Source organism: Mustela lutreola, chromosome 1, assembly GCF_030435805.1.
Source record: "Mustela lutreola isolate mMusLut2 chromosome 1, mMusLut2.pri, whole genome shotgun sequence".
Classification (NCBI taxonomy): Eukaryota; Metazoa; Chordata; class Mammalia; order Carnivora; family Mustelidae; genus Mustela; species Mustela lutreola.
Window position 1 is genome coordinate 136,981,448 of NC_081290.1, and position 21,916 is coordinate 137,003,363.

The following is a 21,916-nucleotide window of genomic DNA, read 5'->3' on the forward strand; positions in this document are numbered from 1 at the left end:
AACTTATATACTCTACAACAAATAAAACAAGCACCTTGATTAACAAATGGGCAAAGGACATGAATAGACGTTTTTTCCCAAAAAAGACCTACAGATGGCCATAGAGACATGAAAGATGCTCAACATCCCTTATCATCAAGGAAATGCAAATCAAAACCACAATGAGGTATCACCTCACACCTGTTAAGTATAGCTAAAACAAAAAAGACAAGAAACAACAAGTACTGGTGAGAATGTACAGAAAAAGAACACTTGTACACTGTTGGTAAGAATGTAAATTGCTACCATCATTGTGGAAAACAGTACAGACATTCCTCAAAAAATTATGAACAAAATACCACATGATCCAATAAGTTAACTATAAAGTATTTACCCCAAGTAAGCAAAATACCAGTTCAAAGAGATATATGCTTGCATATATATATATGCTTGTTTGTTGCAGCATTATTTACAATAGCCAAGATATGGGAGCAACCTGTGTTCATCAATAGATGAAAAGATAAGGAAAATGTGAGAGAGAGAGAGAGAGATATGTGTGTGTGTATATATATATTATATTATATTATATTATATTATATATTAGTGTATATAAAATACAAGCACACATTTTTATTATATTTGGACATGTTTGCCCTAAATTTATATAGGTATACTGATAGAATGAATTACTATTATATCTACTAGATGTTTAAGATTATAAAAAATATCTGTTTTAACATATTAAAATATTTTCTAACAAGTTAAGTCCTTACTATGATAATTTCTATGTCAATAGTAATTATGTTTATAAAAGCCCACTTGAAATTTAAAAATATTTTCAAGATCATTTCATAACTTAAAATCTTTGACTCATTCTAAATTAATATATATTCATTAAATATCCAGATCACTTCTAAAAAAGATAAAGCATGTTTTTAAATTTTTTTAATTTTTTCTTCTAGTGTTTACAATTCAAAATAAATTTTATAGTTCAAGTTTTACATATTCGGGTCTGTTAATAAACATGTTCATTTTTATTGATTAAAAAGCTACATATAGGGGCACCTGGCTGGCCAGTGGGTTAAGCCTCTGCCTTTGGCTCAGGTCATGATCTCAGGGTCCTGGGATTGGGCCCCACATTGGGCTCTCTGCTCAGCTGGGAGCCTGCTTCCTCCTCTCTCTCTCTCTGCCTGCCTCTCTGCCTGCCTCTCTGCCTGCTTGTGATCTCTGTCAAATAAATAAATAAAATCTTAAAAAAAAATAGCTACATATAAAAAATGAGTGTTGTTATAAAAAGTATAAAATACATATTTACAAATTCTGTTCATCTACAGCAAAATGCTAATGCATAAGAGTTTAAAATATCTAACTCATAGTTTTCTATATAAAATAAAAATTACTATAATTTAAAATTATAATATCTATATAAGTAATACTTTACTAGGAAAAATAATGATATAAGCAACTTGATATTAAAGATATGCAAGATATGACTTTGTTAAAAAGCATATTTTACCCTAAAATAAAATGACTCATTGTTCCAAAAACATATGACAAAATCTATATAATACAAAAAACTACAAAAGGATCCCTCAATTTTTTTGTCACGGTCAGTGCTCACTAATATTTGAAAGGTTTATTATATAAGATTTTTTAAATTAGTATCAAATATTATACAGATACAAAACTAAAATTTGTGTCTCTTTTAAAATGACAGCACTTTCTTAGATTATTGGTATGTTCTTCATAAGAAATTGTGAAAATAAGATTATCTTTGTCTTCGGTGTAATCTCCTAAATGGCAAACATTCTGTGTTTTATCAGAATATTTTTCTGTGCTTTATGTTGACTTTATTATTATACCTTGATTATAAAAAAAAAATCACAAGTTTTCCCACTGTCATATTGAAAACTCAAAGTTCAAATACAGTTCGTTGCAACAAAGACATTTAAACCTAAGTAATAAAGAAAAATTGGCAATGAAATGTTCACAAGTATATCAAGCAAGTGTAATAAAATTAAATGTAGAATTGATAATATTACTATGAGATTAGGTGAAATCTGTGCAAAAAAAAGCAGTAAGTAGAATATAATGTAATAAAATAATGTGATATGAAGTATAATTTATTAATGGTTAGAACAGAAATAAATCTATACATTCTAAAAAATAGAGTAGAAAAACATATCAACCCCCCCAAAATACTAGAAGGAATTATTAAATACAATTATAATGGAATCCATTAATATACATTTCTTAGAATTAAACATGTAAGTTGACGTAACTAGTGGTTTTACATGTGTTTCGTGTATGTGTGCTATTTTATTTTTACTATGTACTAAACTGTGTCCTCCCAAAATTCATATGATGAAGTCCTATCCCCCAATTTCATGGTATTTGGAAATGGAGCCTTTGAGCAGTAGTTAGGTCATGAAGGTACAGGCTACATGGGAGGATTGGTGCCCTAATAAGAAGAGACCCTAGAGAGATCGCTGAGTGCCATAGGAAAAGATGTCTGTCTACAAACAGGAAAATGGCCCTCATGAGGAATCCAACTAGCAGCACCATGACATAGGATTTCCCAGCCTCCAGAATTTGAGAAATGTCTATTGTTTAATCCATCTAGTCTATAGTATTTTAGTAGAGTAGCCTGAGCTGAAAGAGTCGTTTTATTTTGTTTTGCTGTATAAAAGTTTCCACCACTAATATTTTGTGTTCAAATTCACTGCTAATTAAGGGAATTAAAATCATATTAACAATGAATTATGATAGCATGCTCACTAGAATGGAAAAGTTAAAAGGAATGGTAATATTTTTGCTGCCATGGATTAAGACAAAAGTTAACTTTTATGTTTTGCTGTTAGAAACTAGAAATACCTTGAGATTTTTGCAAAACAGCCTGTAACATCTATCATAATTTATCATTTGAAATGCATGTACATTTTGACCCATCATTTCCACTTCTTAGAAATAAAAGCATAACAGTCAACTGCATAATTGGTTATCATGGAGAAAATAATGGAATTATAAACAAATTATAAACAAAAACAATCATTCTTAGGAAAAAACTGATTGATTAAATTGTGTTATATCCAGATAATGTAGTATTTTGATTGCTTCTTTGTTTCTTCCATTCATTAATATTGCTCATTTTTATTTAGGAGTATTATGTGTCAAACAATTCTGTATTTTGATAATATAGTGGTAAATAAAGATCTCTGACTTCACTAAGTTCATAATCATCCAGTATGTGTGGGGTGGGGGAAAGGAGGGGGGGAGGGAGGGAGAGAGAGAAAGAGAGAGTATAAACAAGTAGATTTTTACTATAGTACGTAATGTAAAATGTTACAAAGGAAAAATGAAAATAGAAATGAAATAGGGAATATAATATTATGGGTTGGTTTACAAATTAAATATGATAGAGTCAGGAAAGAACTCACTCAGATGATGTGTAGATCTGAGGAACTGAGGGAATTAGCCATTTTTCTTCTAGTAATTTGTCTTGCTTGTTTTAAAGATTACTTCCTTTTGGGAATTTACTCCCAATTAGTCTCTAACCTTACAAGTAGTATAAATAATCCTTTACCCAGTTTTTCATTTACTTTCCAATGATATTCAACTACCTAAGAGTTTCTTGTAAATAACTCACTATATTGAGAATGCCTCATTTCTGGAAAAAAGAAGCTGGAAAGGGAAATGATATTTATGAATATATACAATTAACTAAGCAATATGGTGAATGTAGTACAAGCTCTCCTTTTATCCATCTCCAAATATGGGGGCAGTCACTAGTCTAAACTTAAGATCAAAGGAGAAATTTGAGATCAAGACATTTTTTTTTAAAAAGAGTAAAAAAAACTATTTAAGTATGGGATTTGGTAGGATAGGTGTAGACATGAATTTTAGAAGATCAATATGCTAAGATCTGGAACAAATTTTATCCTACCTCAGATATTGTTGCTTTATGAATACAAGGCCAAATATACTCTATTGTTTCTATTAAATGAGATTAGTCATTTTACTTACACTCACAGCATCCAAAAAATTAACATCTACCAAAAATGTAATCAATAATTCCAAAGACAAACCTAAGAAACACTCCTAAAGAGCAGGGACAGTGCAATAATTTTTGTTTGACATTCATAAGAAGAAACCTATATTCATAGTCATCACACATCCAAAGATAATTATTATGTCTGTCAGTGATAGCTGGATTAGTTTAATTAAAAAGAATTATTAAATTATTTAAGGACATATATAAGATTCATAAATATGAAAGTTTGGGATTGTAGAAAATTTCTTGATGAGAAGAAAAAAAGTGAGATATTTTGGGAAATACAGGTTATAGATAACCATGCCCATCTATGAAATGATTTTGTTAGAAATTGGTATTTGAGGACTGCAAGGCAGAGTGAATGGATCATGTCACAAATGAGCCAAGAAGGGAACACTTGGGGCTTTGTCAACTACAAGTGGCTGCTTCTAATTACTATCCTGCCACCACTTCTTGTATTTTAGAGAAAATACTTCAATCTTTGAAAGCTCCCCAAATTAAACTTATATTTCAATATCTTTGTTTTACATGTGTTAAATGTGTATTTTTGTTGTAAATGAAAAAACATAAAATGAAAAGTTCATAAAATTTTCATGACAAGTGTTTTACTTCAATTGCCATTTTCTACTTCTAAGGAATTAGAAAACACTCTGAGGAAATTATACAGATGATAAAAGAATAATATAATCTTCATAAGGCTCTTATTTTCTTTTTTTATTAATTTGATTTGCACTGTGCCCTTGAAAGCATCTTTTTTGTCTACTGGCTTTGCTAGATCAAAGTAGAAATATCTGCAAATCCATCATGAAAAGAGTAACCTGTGGAGTAATGGGGGCTAATTGTGTCTGTAAAATCTCAAGTACTCTATTAATCTTACCTTTATTTCCTGTATTGTTTTATTCTTTTCCACTGCTATCAAAACACTGAAAAATATTCTCATACTTTCACTTCAACTGCAACTTAATGTCTCTGAGGGACTATTTCTTTTTTTTAACCAATCAGAGCTGTCACAAGTGTTTTATTTTCTTGCAAAATACTATGAGTGTGTTTGGAAGTAGACACAATGTTCTGATTTTTGTTCAGCACCTAAACAAAGAATACACTTTGAAATATATGCTTCGATTTAAGTGATTCATTGAAAATAAAATCCCATATCAAAGACAAGGGCACACGAAATTTAGAAATCTTACTGCTTCTCTCAGGCCTCAGTAGTGCTTTTGTCTTCTTGTTTTGGCTTCCGCTTTCATGAAGGGCCTTGAACCAGTCCCGCAATCTATTTGCCACTTCCCTGAACTCCAGGTCACTGCATGCTGAAAACAAACAGAAATGACACAAATCTTGAATAATAATAGCATAATGCCAATGCTAATTCTCACATTATTCCAAGAACTGAAAAGTAATAATAATAAAAAATGTAATACAATTTTAAGTATGTTTCAGCTTTTTAAAAAGGAAAAATAAATATATGTTTTAAATATAACTAGATGAAAGATGATGATAACGTTTTGTTCAATAAAGGAAAATTACTAATGAAATTCTACTTCCACTCCTCATTGGAATATACCACTTGATTGAATATTCTTATTGTTAATATCACATACATTCAGTCATACTATTTGTGCACTGAACACTTTTGTTATGGTAAGAAGGTAGATGATCTGGGGAAAAAAAGGGTTGAAAACCCAAAATGAATATTTACATACTTATTATTATTATTTTTAAGATTTTATTTATTTATTTGACAGACAGAGATCACAAGTAGGCAAAGAGGCAGGCAGAGAGAGGAGGAAGCAGGCTCCCCGCTGAGCAGAGAGCCTGATGTAGGGCTCGATCCCAGGACCCTGAGATCATGACCTGAGCCGAAGGCAGAGGCTTTAACCCACTGAGCCACCCAGGTGCCCCTACATACTTACTATTGACCATAGCTATTGTATGCTATGATTTTGTAAATCTGCATTAGTATATTAAATCCACATAAGAATTATCAATTATAAATATATGCTGTCTTTATTTGCTTTAACCCTATATATATTTTTTAAGCATAGAAAAGGAAAGCTCTCTTATTAAACATGAGGAATGATTGTAAAATATTTAAGAAAATAATGTAAATTTCTCTTTTAAGAAAGGTGTTAGTAACTTTGACATTTGGAACTTACATTAATTCCTCTTTTTAAAAACTATTGTTACTTACCAATAATTATATTCTCTAGAATAGTCTCTACCATAAAGAGTAGTAGGATATATTATATATATTTATGTGTTCATGTATGAGAGATCAATGTTAAAATGTGGTATGTCAAATTTAGTCATTTGTTGCCAAAATATTTTAAAAATATAAGGAATACTTGTTTCCATTGTTTGGAGGACATCATTACTGTAGGGCTAATTTTTCTGCGTGCAGCATATATGCAATTTCTTGAAGTGGTAAGTACTCTTTAATAGTACTCTTGTTCATTTTGTTAAAAAAATAACTTACATGCAGACTTATAAATGTTACATTACATTTAATATAAACTACATTTTATCACTATGTATTATATGTAACATATATAATAAATATAGTAAATATAATGCAATATAATTTAAGATCACTTCCTAATACTAAAGGGAATCAAATTTGATTAATAGGACCTTCCAAGTACTCAGTAGGGTGTCTGGTCCATACCAGCAAAGTGTTCTGATATTTTAGAACAGTAGAGGCAATAAAAGATCCCACAAGTTGTCACGGGGAAGAGTAACAAAAGTTGTCATGTGCAAAGAATAAGGAATCAGGATATTTTCATTTTTTTCATTAACAACACTGGCAATCAGAAAGACAGCTGAAAAATTGCTCTGTATTTTAAACTGAGAATTCTATGTCCAGAAAAATCATGTGAGTGAATAAGCTAAAGGGATGTTTTAATATACAGGATTAAAAAAAAAAAACCTAACCACCCCACCTCCATAAGTCTCTTTAGGAAGCTCCTGGGAGTTGTGATACAGCACAAAGAGAACTGAGAAAGAGGATGGCTGAGGAAATAAAGGATTTAAGAGAGAAGTGAAAGTAATTTTTAGGATGAGGCTAAAGAGTAACCCAAGAATGCATGTTGTGAGCCAAATGTGGAGGCAGATGGCAGTAGATTTGAAAATCCTTGTTCGAGGACAGAGCAATGTACAGAATTCATCACTATTCATCCATCCAGGGAAGACAATGAGCTATAGTGAAAGTCCCAGAAAACATCATTTTTACTATAAGATCTACATGGCTGAGACTGAGGGATAAGGCAATACATAGTGTGCTCCTAGTATGAATATTTAGAGTGTAGCCCAGTATCTATGTTTATACAAACATCTAGGCAAGAGTCTTCTAATGCTATAAACTTTATGCTATAGAATACAAAAGTCCACTTGAAAAAAAGGAATTCTTCTACATACACATATATACATCACATGTCTCTGGAAGGATATAAATATAAAGTGAATAAGGTTAATTATCTCTAGTTTGAGGAACTGGATGAAATAAAAAAGTGATATGAGAGAGTCTTATTTTTACCATTCATTTTTTTCTTTTTGAGGTGTGCTATCCACCTGTATTAATATTCACAAATAAATTTAAAATTAAATTTTCTTTCAAAAAATTTACTGTGCATTTACCTCCAACCTAGTAATTACTTTTCTTGAAAATGATCATACAGTATACTACATATACACCAACTAATTTAAGTTGTACAAATATTATTTATTCAGCACTTTTATAACAGCAAGTATGTTCACAACAAAATTGTCCCTCAGCTGTGGCCTGGTGAGATTAGTCAGGTATATCCTTCCAATGAAGGCTGTGGAAGTCATTAATAAAGTTTAGAAGCTTATTATGTACTGATAATAGACTTCAACTCACAATATAGCTTTTGGTGAAAAAAAAGATAAGGAGGAAAGAGTGTGTTAAGTATGCTTTCATTCCATAAAAAGGAGGGGATGCATTTGATTACATATCCTTAAAATATCTCTGGAAATACACATAAGAGATTGAAACATTGTCACCTTTGCAATGAGAATTGGGTGGGAAGGGGATATAAATTGCCCCGAGATATCAATATATGTACATTTATACTCTTAAGAGTTAAAGCATTTTTTTTCTTTTAAGAGTTAAGGCATAGGAGCGCCTGGATGGCTCAGTGGATTGGGCCTCTGCTTTGGGCTCAGGTCATGGTCTCAGGGTCCTGAGATACAGCCCCACATCGGGCTCTCTGCTAAGCGGGGAGCCTGCTTCCCCTCTCTCTCTCTCTGCCTCTATGCCTATTTATGATCTCTCTCTGTGTCAAATAAATAAGTAAAATCTTTAAAAAAAAAAAAAAGAGTTAAGGTACGTTAATGCATTACTTATTTTAAATAAATGAACACTTAAAAATGAATTTTAGTTTTTTATTTCCTTGACCCATCTTATTTTTTTCCTCAAAACCACAACCAGCAAAAAGCAAAATTCTATCCAATAAAATATATGCTGAAGAATGATTAAGTCTGTTGAACAGATTGGCACATATTTTCTTTTCTTGTGTTAGTAAATACAGCATTTATTATATCATTAGTATAGTGTTAGTACATATTTTAAAAAATTTACCCAAATATGAATATTATATATATTTATTGTGTGTCACACACATCTTAGCTTAAGTTTCAATACAAGTCTGTGCATTTACTGTAATTAAATATTTCAGGAATTAAGAATCCTGTAGTAATAATTATAATAATAATGATGACAATAACAGTAATGCATACTAACTGTTACAATTATATACATTAACATGTATAACCCTTATAGAAACTCTATGAAGATTAAACTAATATTATACCCATTTAAGTGTTAGGAAATTGAGGCATTGAGAGCTCTCAAATTAATTTGCCTAAAGTCAGACAGGTAAGTGGCAGAGCCAAGTTATGAATTCAAAAACATGGAATTCAGAGTCCAGTAGCAAATCCATAATAAAAACAGCAAAACAAGAAAGTAGTACACTCCAACCTAGGTCAAACAAATCAAGCATTCCTTCACTCAAAGCTTAGACATTTCCATTTCAGTAAGTTATGATGGCAGTGATGTGAGATGAACATCACTGCAAAGATACATGATATTAGCAGAACTCATTTTTAGAAGACAATAACACAAAACCTGTATAAATATGTCTCTCAACTTTAAAGGAACCATGTATCCTCAAGTCCAACTTTAAATGGCAAACAACATCACAGAGATCTTACTGAACAATAAGTTTATGCTACCACATATTCTGCTGTAGTTAACAAGAGCCCCCAACGGAGGTAATTCAATGATGCTTGCTTTTTCTCCTTCTCCTTCTCCTTCTCCTTCTCCTTCTCCTTCTCCTTCTCCTTCTCCTTCTCCTTCTCCTTCTCCTTCTTCTTCTTCTTCTTCTTCTTCTTCTTCTTCTTCTTTTTTTAAGGAGGCTACAATGGTGTCATTATTTTTTTTTAATCATGAGTCAAACTGTCCTAGTCACACACACACAAAAGAAATGCCTAGCTTAAGCAGTATACAAATATGGCTTTATTTATGGGATGACCTTTCTACTTCACTGGCTACCAAATCGTTTTTGCAGACATGTTCCATTTGGAACACGACCAGTCAGAGCTCACCCTTGAAGGGTCTACAAGTCATCCGTAACTTTCTACTGCTCTTTTCCAGAAATTAATTAGTGTCTTTTCTTCATATTTTCCAACAGTTCTACTACATGAATTCTTTTTCTGGAGATAATATCTTGCATTTATATTGCATGAAATGCCTTTAATGAGGCTAACACTTGATTTTAATATCAAGCCTGGAAGATTAGGTTAAGGATTATTATCATTTTTTATAGCTATTGAAACTGGAATATAGAAGTTAAATGACTGCTCTAAATTTCATAGCCAATAGTGAACTAAAACAGTGCTTGAGTACCAAGTGCTCATTGTATTTGTAGTTAGAAGTAAGTAACAAAATAATAAATCATAATGTAATAAATATGGCTTTAAACTAAACTTGAATTTAAAAAATCTATTTCAATTAACGTTACTTTAGTTGTGTGAAATTATTATTAATAGTTAATGCCAAATTATTACTTAGAGCATGGTATTATATACAGTAAACAAGTGAAAAAGAAAGAGGTCTTGGAAAAGGTATACATGTATTTATACTTGTGTACACACACACATAGTCACATATTTGACAAGACAAAATATATAATAGAATGGGCAGAGATAAAACAAAAAAAATTCTAGGATGTAAAATTAAAACAATCGAGGGAAATGAGAGAAGAAGAACATAAAAGAAAGAAGAGGAGACATGAAGGATTTGCTCAACATTCAACTTACAGAAATTATTAAGAGAGAAAGGAGAATTTGAAATTGATAAAATCATCTTAAAATATAGAAAATAATTCCTATAACATAGATTTCAATGAAAGAAGGACCACTGAACTCTTAATTGAATGAATTATATATACACGTATACCCGCACTAAGATATCTTTTAAAATTTAAACTATGAAATAGAAAAAGATTATAAAAACTTTCAGGAAGAAAACAAAAATAAGCAATCAAACAAAAACTAAACAAAAGGTTATTATCAAAGGCAAAAAAATCAGTATTCAAAAAATCATTAGCAATAATGGATTATAGAAGAACTTGAAGCAAGCCTTCAAAATTCTAAGGACAATGAATTTTAATCTAGTATCTCATATACATTATTGTTAAGAAAATAGGACATAATAAAGGCATTTTCAGATACATAAGAACTCAAAGATTTTTGCATTCCATGCCACCATGAGAATGGGCTGCAACAAAATGAAAGGAAATTAAGAAAAAGACAGGAGATTCACAAAAGAGGCATTCCACTCAAGAAAAACTTTGAAGAACACTACTGAAACTATCTGTGTAGTGCATCTAAAGACGGAACAAAGCTGATGGACAGCAAGAGGGGAGAGTATGATTTGACCAAATAGACTCCATTTGACAACTTGTAAAAAGTTACCAGAGTCATGATAGAGGCAGCTGGGATATGAAATGGTAGAGTACATTTAAAAGTGATGTTAGTAATATTCTCTGTTGAGATAGAAAACATGTTTTTTTTTAAAGATATAATTCTAGCATAAATTATCACTTTCAGCGAACAATACTTATATCAAGATACTATAAAAACTTTTGATATACAAATTGATTCAACTTATAAAGAATTTACAGAAAAACTAACAATGGGTATAGAATATAATTTAAGTTGTTATCAACTTATTATTTAATATTATTATTGTTATAATTTAAGTTGTTATCAACTTTGGCAGTGAATAGTTCCATGATAGCCACCAGAAATAAGGAGGTGGAAGTGAAGACACATACAGGGAAACATAGCAAAACTAATGTGCTCATTTTACAAAATAAGGAGGCAAAAGACACCTATGGAACGAGAAACAGATGGTTAAATGTTTTTATTTTTCTTTTATTTTTTTAACTGATGCTTTGCTTTTTAAATTGTAATCAGTGGAAAACTAAGAATAGCCATGTAATTATTTTGGAAAGTGGGAGGGAAGTGAAATATATTCTCATTTATCAAAGCAGGGGATCTAAAGGTAATGTTGATGAAGTTGATAAAGAACTATTTCACAAATGAGCTAATCATCAGATGGGGAAAACCAGCAAGGCTTAAAAATGATTAGCTCTGGGACCCAGGGATGGGATGAGAAAAAGGGGGCAGGAGGTTGCTTGTGGATTTTCATTATAATCCCTTCCATACCTTTTGCCTTTTTATTCCCATGCTTAAAGATCAGTAGTAGAGGATCCCTCCCCTCCCTGAATTGTCTTTCTCCTTCATGGAAACTGCTGGGAAATTCCAAATGTACACTGTAGGCATAAGAGCTGACGGAGGACAGTTAACATTTATTGATCATAATCATTAAATCAGACATTGAGATATTAGTTTCCTTTATAACATCTATTGGCTTAGAGAATTTGTTACCTCATTTGAAATCATAGTATCTCGTGGCAAAACTGGTACTCTTAATCCAGAACAATTTCTATTATGTTCAACTAGCGTCTCTTCCTCACCAATAAACAATATAGGATATCTGTGACAGGTCTATACAAAGCTACTCTGTATTCAACATTACTCAGAGAAAATCACATAGAGTGAGAATTGATGAAAAGATACTAGGAACATTCCAATGTCTTCCAGAAGTCCTAGGTAGTTTATTTTTAGAGGCCCTAGCCAGCTGCATACATTAAAAATAAAATTTTAAATATAAATTCTTTGAAATTTTTTTTAATAATTGCACAAATTAATTTTCTTTTGCCAACAATTAACTCATTTAAAATTGGCATTGATTTATCTGAAAGCATTGGGCAAAGGGAGAATTCTTGCCACATCAAAACCCACATACTTCCTGAAATTTAATTAATTAAATTTATTTATTTTAAATATTTTATCTGTTTATTTGAGAGAGAGAGAGAGAGAGCAAGCACAATTGGGGGAGAGGCAGAGGGAGGGAGAGGGAGAAGCAGACTCCCTGGCTGAGGAGGGAGCCCCATGTGATGGGGGGAATGGAAGAGGAGCTTAATCCTAGCACCCTGAGATCAAGATCTGAGCCAAAGATGCTTAACTGACTGAGCCACCCAGGTGCCCCTTAATTAATTTTATAAATATAAAATTTAAAAATTAATGAAGTTGACATGTTTATAACTATTAAACGTTTAATTTCAACTATTCATTTTTCTTTCCATTTTGTATTTTAGAGACAATAAATACTTCCTCAAATCTCACTTTCATATTTCATTTTAATAGGCACCATGCTCTTCCTTTTAACAAAAAAAATGCTAAATGCTCTTGATATGTTTACACTATAACATACATGTGTAATTAATAAGATCATCATTTATGGAAGAAAGAATACTGATGTCTGTCACTATGAATTGTTTTTCAAAACAATGTTATGTAATAAGAAGTTCAGATCTAAATACTTGCAGGCAGAGAGGAGGCTCTGGAAGGTTCAGATTGGGGTCATGAGGTCCACACTGTAATTGTGTTCTAACTTAAGAGAATATTACCAGTTTTGTTTCAATAGTGTTCAATAGCTTTAGCAAACTGACTACTATCTGTCTCTACTAGGCTTGACACATAAGGTTTTAAACAATCTTTCTCAAATTATTCATTTTTGCTAAATGTTCAAAAAATAATTACAGAGAGTATTCAAACATATTTGGTGTCTCCCCACCACCATGTGCTTTTGGTTAAGAAGAGATTTTCCTAAGTCTCTGATTTGTTATGAAGTAAAGAAAAACATCACCACACCTCACTGATGGTAAAAATATATACTTGCCATTACCCCCTTCTAACCATTTTAAAGTGCAGAGATTCTCATCATATCCTCCATGGGACTAGATTGATAGGTAAATGTGCTATAGTGAAATCCTGTAGAAACAACCATTCTATAAGGAAAAGGGCTTAAGTTTTCCTTCCTGTGAATATTTCTTTACAAGACAGTCTATTACACAAAGAAAATTATAACCAGCTTTCCTGACAACATCAATTCCTCCACTCCCATTCTATAGGTCATGATGTCCCAGAGACATGAAGAAGACAATGCTAAGAGAAAAGGCTCTGAAGAGCATAGTGTTTACTTCAGCTTAAAGAGGAGTAGGGAGAGCTTACTTCTTATTGAATTGCACTTTTAACTATTTGGGGACAGATAATCTATTCTTGAATTCTTCTTTTTTTTAAGATTTTTTTAAAAATTTATTTGTTTGACAGAGAGAGAGAATGAGAGCACAAGCAGAGGGAGGAGAAGAGGCAGAGTTAGAAGCAGACTCCCCACTGAGAAGTGGGAAAGCCCCTGCTCAGTGAGGAGTGCTCCATCCCAAGACTCTGAGATCATGACCTGAGCCAAAGGCAGACACTTAACTGACTGAACCACCTAGAGGCCCCAGAATTTTCCTTATATTTTATATCTAGTTGTGCCAGCACATAAAGACATGATTAATAAATATTTGATGAATAAATGGCACAACTTTCCACATTTCTGAATATCTTTACCACAAAACCTGGTGTATTTCCTTTATTTGATCTTTTCTTTTTCAATCCACATTCAGACCAAGATGCCCTCAAATATGTAAATAAAATGAAATTGCATAATCTTGAAAAAGTCTTTCATCTTTCTTGTGTGTAAAACCTTTACCTTATATCCTTTTAAGAATCTCCATCATCACTTTCTAGACTCCATCCACCCCTAATGACTGTTTAATGCTATCTTTGAAAACCCATTTATGAAGTATCGAGTAGTTAGAGAATTTAAACTCCAGTTCACTTTACATGATGATGATTTTTTTTACCTTTTTATTTTTTACTTTTTTTAAAAAAGTTATTTTTACAGTAGTATTAAAAATCCATTTTTTTCTGATTACCAGTGTAAGAGATGCCAACTTTGTAAACATATATATTTTATAATGTATATTAATAATAATAATAAAACCATATATTTAACACCCTCACTAATAGGCAATCAATGTTTAATACTTAGTTTGCTTATCTGCTATGTAAATTTTGCATAGTTTGGACTATGTCAGACAAATAATTTTTAATATTATTCCTCTGTTTTACATTATAAAATGATAGTTTTCTCAGGCTATTAAAACATCTGACAGCAAAATATATGGTAGCTGCGGGAGGTTCCTCAAAATGTTGAAAATAGAACTGCCCTATGACCCAGCAATTGCACTACTGGGTATTTACCCTAAAGATACAAACGTAGTGATCCAAAGGGGCACGTGCACCCGAATGTTTATAGCAGCAATGTCCACAATAGCCAAACTATGGAAAGAACCTAGATGTCCATCAACAGATGAATGGATCAAGAAGATGTGGTATATATACACAATGGAATACTATGCAGCCATCAAAAGAAATGAAATCTTGCCATTTGCAACAACATGGATGGAACTAGAGCATATCATGCTTAGCGAAATAAGTCGAGCAGAGAAAGACAACTATCATATGATCTCCCTGATATGAGGAAGTGGTGATGCAACATGGGGGCTTAAGTGGGTAGGAGAAGAATCAATGAAACAAGATGGGATTGGGAGGGAGACAAACCATAAGCGACTCTTAATCTTACAAAACAAACTGAGGGTTGCTGGGGGGAGGGGGGTTGGGAGAAGGGGGTTGGGTTTATGGACATTGGGGAGGTTATGTGCTTTGGTGAGTGCTGATTCACAGACCTGTACCCCTGGGGATAAAAATACATGTTTATAAAAAATAAAAAATTAAAAAATATATATATATATATGGTAGCTGCAAAAAATCCAATATATGAATATACAACTTGTTAAAAATTCACACAAATAAATATTATATATAAGGAATACAATATTCCAATTTGTGTGTATATAAAAAGATCTAGGATAAAACTTTATTCAATAATTATTGCTGTCTCCAAAAAAATCTTAGAAATGGAGTTACTGGGTGTTAGCATATGAACATTTAAAGACTCTGGGAACATATAGAAGCTGATCTCTGTAAAATAGAAGTTTTAACCTCACAAACTATTTTAAACATATTTAAAAGGTACACTCTTTCGGTTTTTATTTATTTATATTCTAATTTTTGAGAAATTAAGTAGTATAGATAGGTAGTGATTTACAAAAACTTAATGAATTTTGGAATAGTTCTCCAGCACAAAAAAATGGTTTGTGCTCTAGATTTGTCTAGGACAATCTAACTAAAAATGAATTATACCTTTGAAGGGGCGGGGGATGGGAGGTTGGGGGAACCAGGTGGTGGATTATTAGAGAGGGCATGGAGCACTGGGTGCAGTGTAAAAACAATGAATACTGTTATGCTGAAAAGAAATAAAAAATTTAAAAATTAAAAAAAATTAATTATACCACATATAATCTACAGAAGAACTGACCTCACGCAGTGAAAAAAGTGAGAGGCCTGAATACTCCCAAGGAATATGGTCTTTAAATTGCAAAGTAAATGGCAGTTTCTTCATCATGAATTATGTTTTCAACATGGAGTCTGATGAGAAAGTTATTCCCAAGGCAGAATGTTAAAATATATGCATCACTGCCTTGGGGGAGACAATATATACATGAAACACAAAGAAGATCTAAATTAGAGAAAATATAAATTGGAGGAAAAGAAAATTTTTCCTGATTAGTAAATAGATGATGCTAGAAATTTTGTGGGTGTTTCAGAATGTCTCCTTCAAGAATCAATAGTTCAAGACTATACAAGAAAATTCAAAAGCAGGGACTAAAGACATTAAGAAAGATAGGAAGGACAAGAATAGCATGCACATAGGAAAAGATCAGCAAGTCTCTGACATTTCGAGAAAAAAGGAGGATGCCTCATCAAAGAAAGTCTAGAAGCTTTGCCTGAAATAAAGAGGATCTGAAATTTAAAGCAGAACATATATGTAAATGGAAATGTACACATATACACACACATAATTACCTAATTATAGAATAAAATTCAGATGAGTCTCATTCCAAAGCAGGGTCCAATTTTATTTTTATTTTTTTTTTTAAGATTTTATTCATTTATTTGACAGACATAAAACACAAGTAGGCAGAGAGGCAGGCAGAGAGAGAGAGAGAGAAGCAGGCTCTGCACTGAGCAGAGAGCCTGATGCGGGGCTCGATCCCAGGACCCTGGGATCATGACCTGAGCCAAAGGCAGAGGCTTTAACCCACTGAGCCACCCAGGGGACCCCAGGGTCCAATTTTAAACCATGCCTTTCTTTAAAAGCTCCGTTAAGGGACACCTGGGTGACTCACTCAGTTAAGCGTCTGCCTCCAGCTCAGGTCATGATCCCAGGTTCCTGGGATCCAGTCTCACATCAGACTCCTTGTTCAGCGAGGGGCTTGCTTCTCCCTCTGCCTGCTGCTCTCCCTGCTTGTTCTCTCAATCTCCTTCTCTCTCTTTCTGACAAATAAATAAAGTCTTAAAAAAAAAAAAAAAGAAAAGAAAAAGCTCATTTAAAAATTCCCCAGGCATTGTCACAGAGGGACAGAAGGATTTGAGGTCAATCCTATTATAATACAATACTCATGTCTCTGCCACACAGAAGTACAAAATCAGGTAAATCATATTCCAAATCCTCTCTGAAAAATACAAACACATAGAGAAGCACACACCCGTATACATTTTAAAGAATAATTCCTAATCGAGGATTATTTCAGTCTGTGTGTGTGGTGCATTAAAGTTGTACTAAAATTTGTAAGTGATAAATTATGGAAGTGAAACCACGAGTCCTCAGCATTGTTATAAATCACATAGTTTTATTAAAACATGAGCTACAATTTCTATAGCCATTAAAGAATATTGATGTTCACAAGTATATGAGAAACTTTCTGATTCATAAATAATTTTCTTTTTGAGAAGCAGCCTAAGGACTGAGGTGTTTTATTATGAGAGGCATTCTGTTCAGACATTAGAGGGCACAGGTTGAATGAATGAGTCTCCAAGCAGGCATTTGGGCAGTAGTAATACATGATTCATTACCTGCTGACAGTCAGTGGCATTTAGGGTTTTAAAGAGGATCTCTGAATAGTAGGAGCAACAGGGACAGGATCAAGTGACACAGTAGCATTCTAGGCAAACATCTTAAAGATGACAAACTTTGTTGGATTATTTAATGTCTTACACAACAGAGATAAGTCCATTTCTGTGAGGAGCGGAGGAGAATAAATATCAAGTCGTGTCAACACTTTTTAAACTAAGGTCTTTGAATTGATGTATTTGAGACTTCAAATACCTGCAGATATTTCTGATAGTTTTTAGTGGATATTTTCTATTAATAGAATATTACACTAAAGCTTAAACTTATCTTTGACATTTAATAATCATATAACCAGAAAGGCTATTAGTATTCTATGCCCAGAGTTATTAACTTATATTTCTGGAAGGAACAATGAGATGTTTATCTAACTCATCTAAATATACGAAGGATTATTTCTATTCTTTTATTAAATGCAGATTAACTGAAGAGTTCATCAGAGAAAAAAACTTCACTAATTTTGGTAACACCACCATACTAATTTGGAAACCACAGACCATGAAGTACTCTATGAAACCGAAAGGAAGATGGGTTTCACTAGCAGCTTCTATGGAAGAAGGGGCTTTAAATATTATTCTCATTGGTGAGGGGTGAGTGCAGCATCACATTGATAACATCTCTTGGGTTTGAGGACCCCATTGGACCATATGACCTAAAGAAAACGTTTAGTAGGTATATTGGTTTTCCAGGGCTGTCATAATAAAATACTATAGACAAAGTGGCTTAAATCAAGGTGTTGACAGGTTTGATTCCTTCTAAGCATGTCTCCTTGGCTTGCATATGGTTGCCTTCCAACTCTGTCCTCTCAGATCATCGCCCAGTCTGGGTCAGCTGTGTCCTCATCTTTTCTTTGTTTAAGAACATTGGTCACATAGGATCAGGGCCCACCATTATGACCAATTTTGCTTTAATCACCTCTTTAAAGATTCTCTTCCCAAATACAGTCCAATTCTGAGGTTCTGGGAATTAGGACTTCTACACTCATGAATTTTGAGAGATACAGTCAGTAACAGGAGACATGCATTGAGCTATTGTCACATTATCACAGTGTCACAGAATGTAATTCAAATCACCTAAAACCTACAAGGTGGAAGTTAAAAAGTTCTTCTCAAATGTATGTTTTCAGGTATATTTAATATCTCTCTATATCTCTGTATTTTAAACATTAAATATCATTAAGTATCACTCATAATTGTATATTGAAGAAAGTAATGAAAAAGAGAGCATGTGTTTCCCATTTGTTTCCAATTTGGTTTCTAATCACTGCCAGTGTGAGAAAAATACACTGATTAAACAGTCTATTCTGCCACAGCATTTTCCATATGCCACACAGATCACGTTTTCTGTTACATTTTGTTTCATGAAAAAGGATTCCACAGTGAAAAGAGCTCAACAGACACAGAGCTGTAAAAATTTTAAACATTATTTTCAGCAAGTTTATGAAGAGTTTTATTACATGCTTTCAATAATATGCATCTCTAAGAGTGATAAAATACATAACATGATCAAAAATTATTTATTTACTTATTTTATGAACCATATTTTCTTCTGGGCAGTAATGATCTATGGAGATATATGTTGATACCTATACCTATATCTATCTCTATCTGCATATAAGTATATAGATATAGGTATCTATATTGATAGGAAGAGATATAGACATATATAGAGACAGAAAGATACTTGACAAAAGGTAAATAGAACTACACTTCTCTTTTTCATGAATGCCTAATCTTCTGCACAGCATAATTAATAAATAGAAAAACAAATTGGACTTCAGAAATTATTGGTTGGATGGATGGGTAAATGGATAAATCAAAGGAAACGAAGCTGCTATTTTTGTTGTTGTTGTTCTTAATTTTCTTTGAGAGTCTCCCTTTGGAGGTCTGAAAATTTTGGATATTCACAAAATATATTTGACAATCCATATATTTTGCAAACAGTATTATATTATACTAGGTTTTCTTTCCTAGTGGATGTCGATTTATAATGACAAATGTATCTATAAATACTAAAAAATAGTAGTCTTATCTGATTTAATAGATGAGGTGAAGTAATGCAGATCCACTTGGATTATTATTTTATCTGATAGACTGGTGGATTAATCTTTAATGGCAAAGATAGACATTAAAGGTTTTAGAAGGTTAGACTGTAATAAAAAATGCATATTTAAACAGATGAATTCCATTCAGGAACCTGCCAAGAACTGCTTTTATTCTTCCATAATATTAATAGAAGGCATGCCTACTATTGCAATCAATTCTAGTAGCCATTAACAGAATTACTGTAGGGTAAAAAGGAAGTCATAACTGCAAAGGTCAGTATACTCAGCAATCATCAGAAATAATAAAACCTGACTGGTTTTTCAAAAGCAACATATATAAATCTGAAACAATTGGGAGAATTTTTGAGTTTATGAAACACTGCACATTTCAGAAAATCTCCCACAATAAACACTATTTAAATGGTGTAACCAATTTTCTTTCATGTATACTAAAAGATATGAGCTAATACTGGATTAGAATATAATTACTGTTCATCAAAAAGCACAATAAAAGGTTAGTAAATTTTTACTGCTTATGCTGGATTCAAAGGTAATTAGGAATTATAGAAAGCAGTGTTATTTAAAAATAATGTTGATAAAAACAGTTAAATTATGCAATATTGCTAAGGTGTATGTCTATTTTTCTTAATTACTACTTTACTTCTACTTAAATATTATATAAATAAGTAATATAGAACAGTTAAATGCATGTTGCATTTTAATTTGAATACACAAATTAGAAAATGTCCTTATACTATGTCTTAAAGTATTTTATAAGTCTCTGGTCTTTGTTGTGACCTCAATAATAAATAAGTTAAGTCTTTTGATTATCAGCAGTATGTAATGTTACACATTTATAGCTTCTTTTTTGCAGTTCACCATAAGTGAATAATTTTGTTTTAACAAGGTCATCTCCTCGGAGATTGTTTATTTCTTAGGCAGTTTACCTATAATTAAGAGGAGTTTCCACCAGATGGAGGATGATGCTTCTATTTTGCATGCAAATGAGCTAAGTTATACAATGGTGAAATTGAAAAGCTATTTGCATGACTTTCATGAAAATATTTCTTATAAGAAAAAATATTATTCTAAAAACCTGAAACATCATTACTCCTATATGAATCAAATATGTGAATATATCAGGTATGAAAAAATTTCATTAAAATTTAAAAATGTTTATATTATTAGCATTTTTATTATGATTTATTTGTCTTAATCTACACATTATTATGATCAAGTTTCAAATACTTGCAACACTAAGTCAAGGAAGTTTTGGTAGTACATCTATATCAATTTGAAAAAAATTAATGAGAATCCAGCCAAAGACTATGTGCCAGACCACGCATCTGCAGTTCATTGTTGAGCGTTTCAAGTAATAAGCAACTTATAGGGAGGTGACACCAATGGCTTGGAGAATGGAAAGGAGTCACAAAACTCTCAAGGGGCTTCATAACTAGCTATGAGGCCGTGTTTATGCATAAAAACTAAAAGGAAACCATTGCAGATGGATTCTTGATGTAAGATGATTCATGCTCGGTCATCTTCATCATTTGGTTTTCTCACATGTTCCAGGTAGAGTGAGTGTAGCAGAGGTCATGTCTGCAAACCTCCATCATGCTGTTGTGATGCATGTTGTGTTGTTGCCTGCCCTTTACCCTTTATTAAAGCAAAGTGAACACATAATAAGTAAAACCTATTGGTATCATTATTTTGACATCACTGTGAACACAGGACTACTGATGCTAATGAGCAAAGTGAACAGTGTACTTAATGATATATTTTCATTAAACTTGCACTTCTGTTAGTTTCTTTTCCTAATACTACAGTTTGAGTAGGATGCATTACATGAAAAAAAAAATTAAAAATTAAAGATAGTCTATTTCAACCCTTTTTTTCATCCAATAAGAAAGGAAAAAAATCCTTCTTGTTATTTGCCTTCCTTCCCTTTCTAACCCTTGGTCCCAGATAGCATTTGAGTTTTACAACATTTCCTCTGCTCTAAAATTTTCTTTCCATGGAATTTGATAGAGTTTTTTTTTTTTTTAAAGATTTTATTTATTTGTTTGAGAGAGAGAGAGAGGACATGAGAAAGGGGAAGGGAAGAGGGAGAAGCAGCTTTCCTGCTGAGCAGGGAGCCTGATGCAGGGCTCCATACCAGAACCCCAAGATCATGACCTGAGCTGAAGGCAGATGTTTAAACGATGAGCTACCTAGGCGCCCTCTGGAAGTTGAACAGAATTTTCTCTTATATCTTAGTCTTGAGAAAATCGCAATT

The 21,916-nt window shown here is 32.4% G+C and overlaps 1 protein-coding gene across 2 annotated transcripts in view; it reads right to left on the reverse strand.

Annotated features, from left to right (window-relative positions):
• The window catches only part of SPOCK3 (SPARC (osteonectin), cwcv and kazal like domains proteoglycan 3), a 489,739-nt gene that overhangs the window by 46,195 nt on the left and 421,628 nt on the right, over positions 1 to 21,916 (reverse strand). For both annotated transcript variants that reach the window (XM_059174767.1, XM_059174763.1), the window contains exon 7: positions 5,221 to 5,340. In XM_059174767.1, the coding sequence (XP_059030750.1) occupies positions 5,221 to 5,340 (120 nt within the window). The remainder of the gene's footprint in view (positions 1 to 5,220; positions 5,341 to 21,916) is intronic.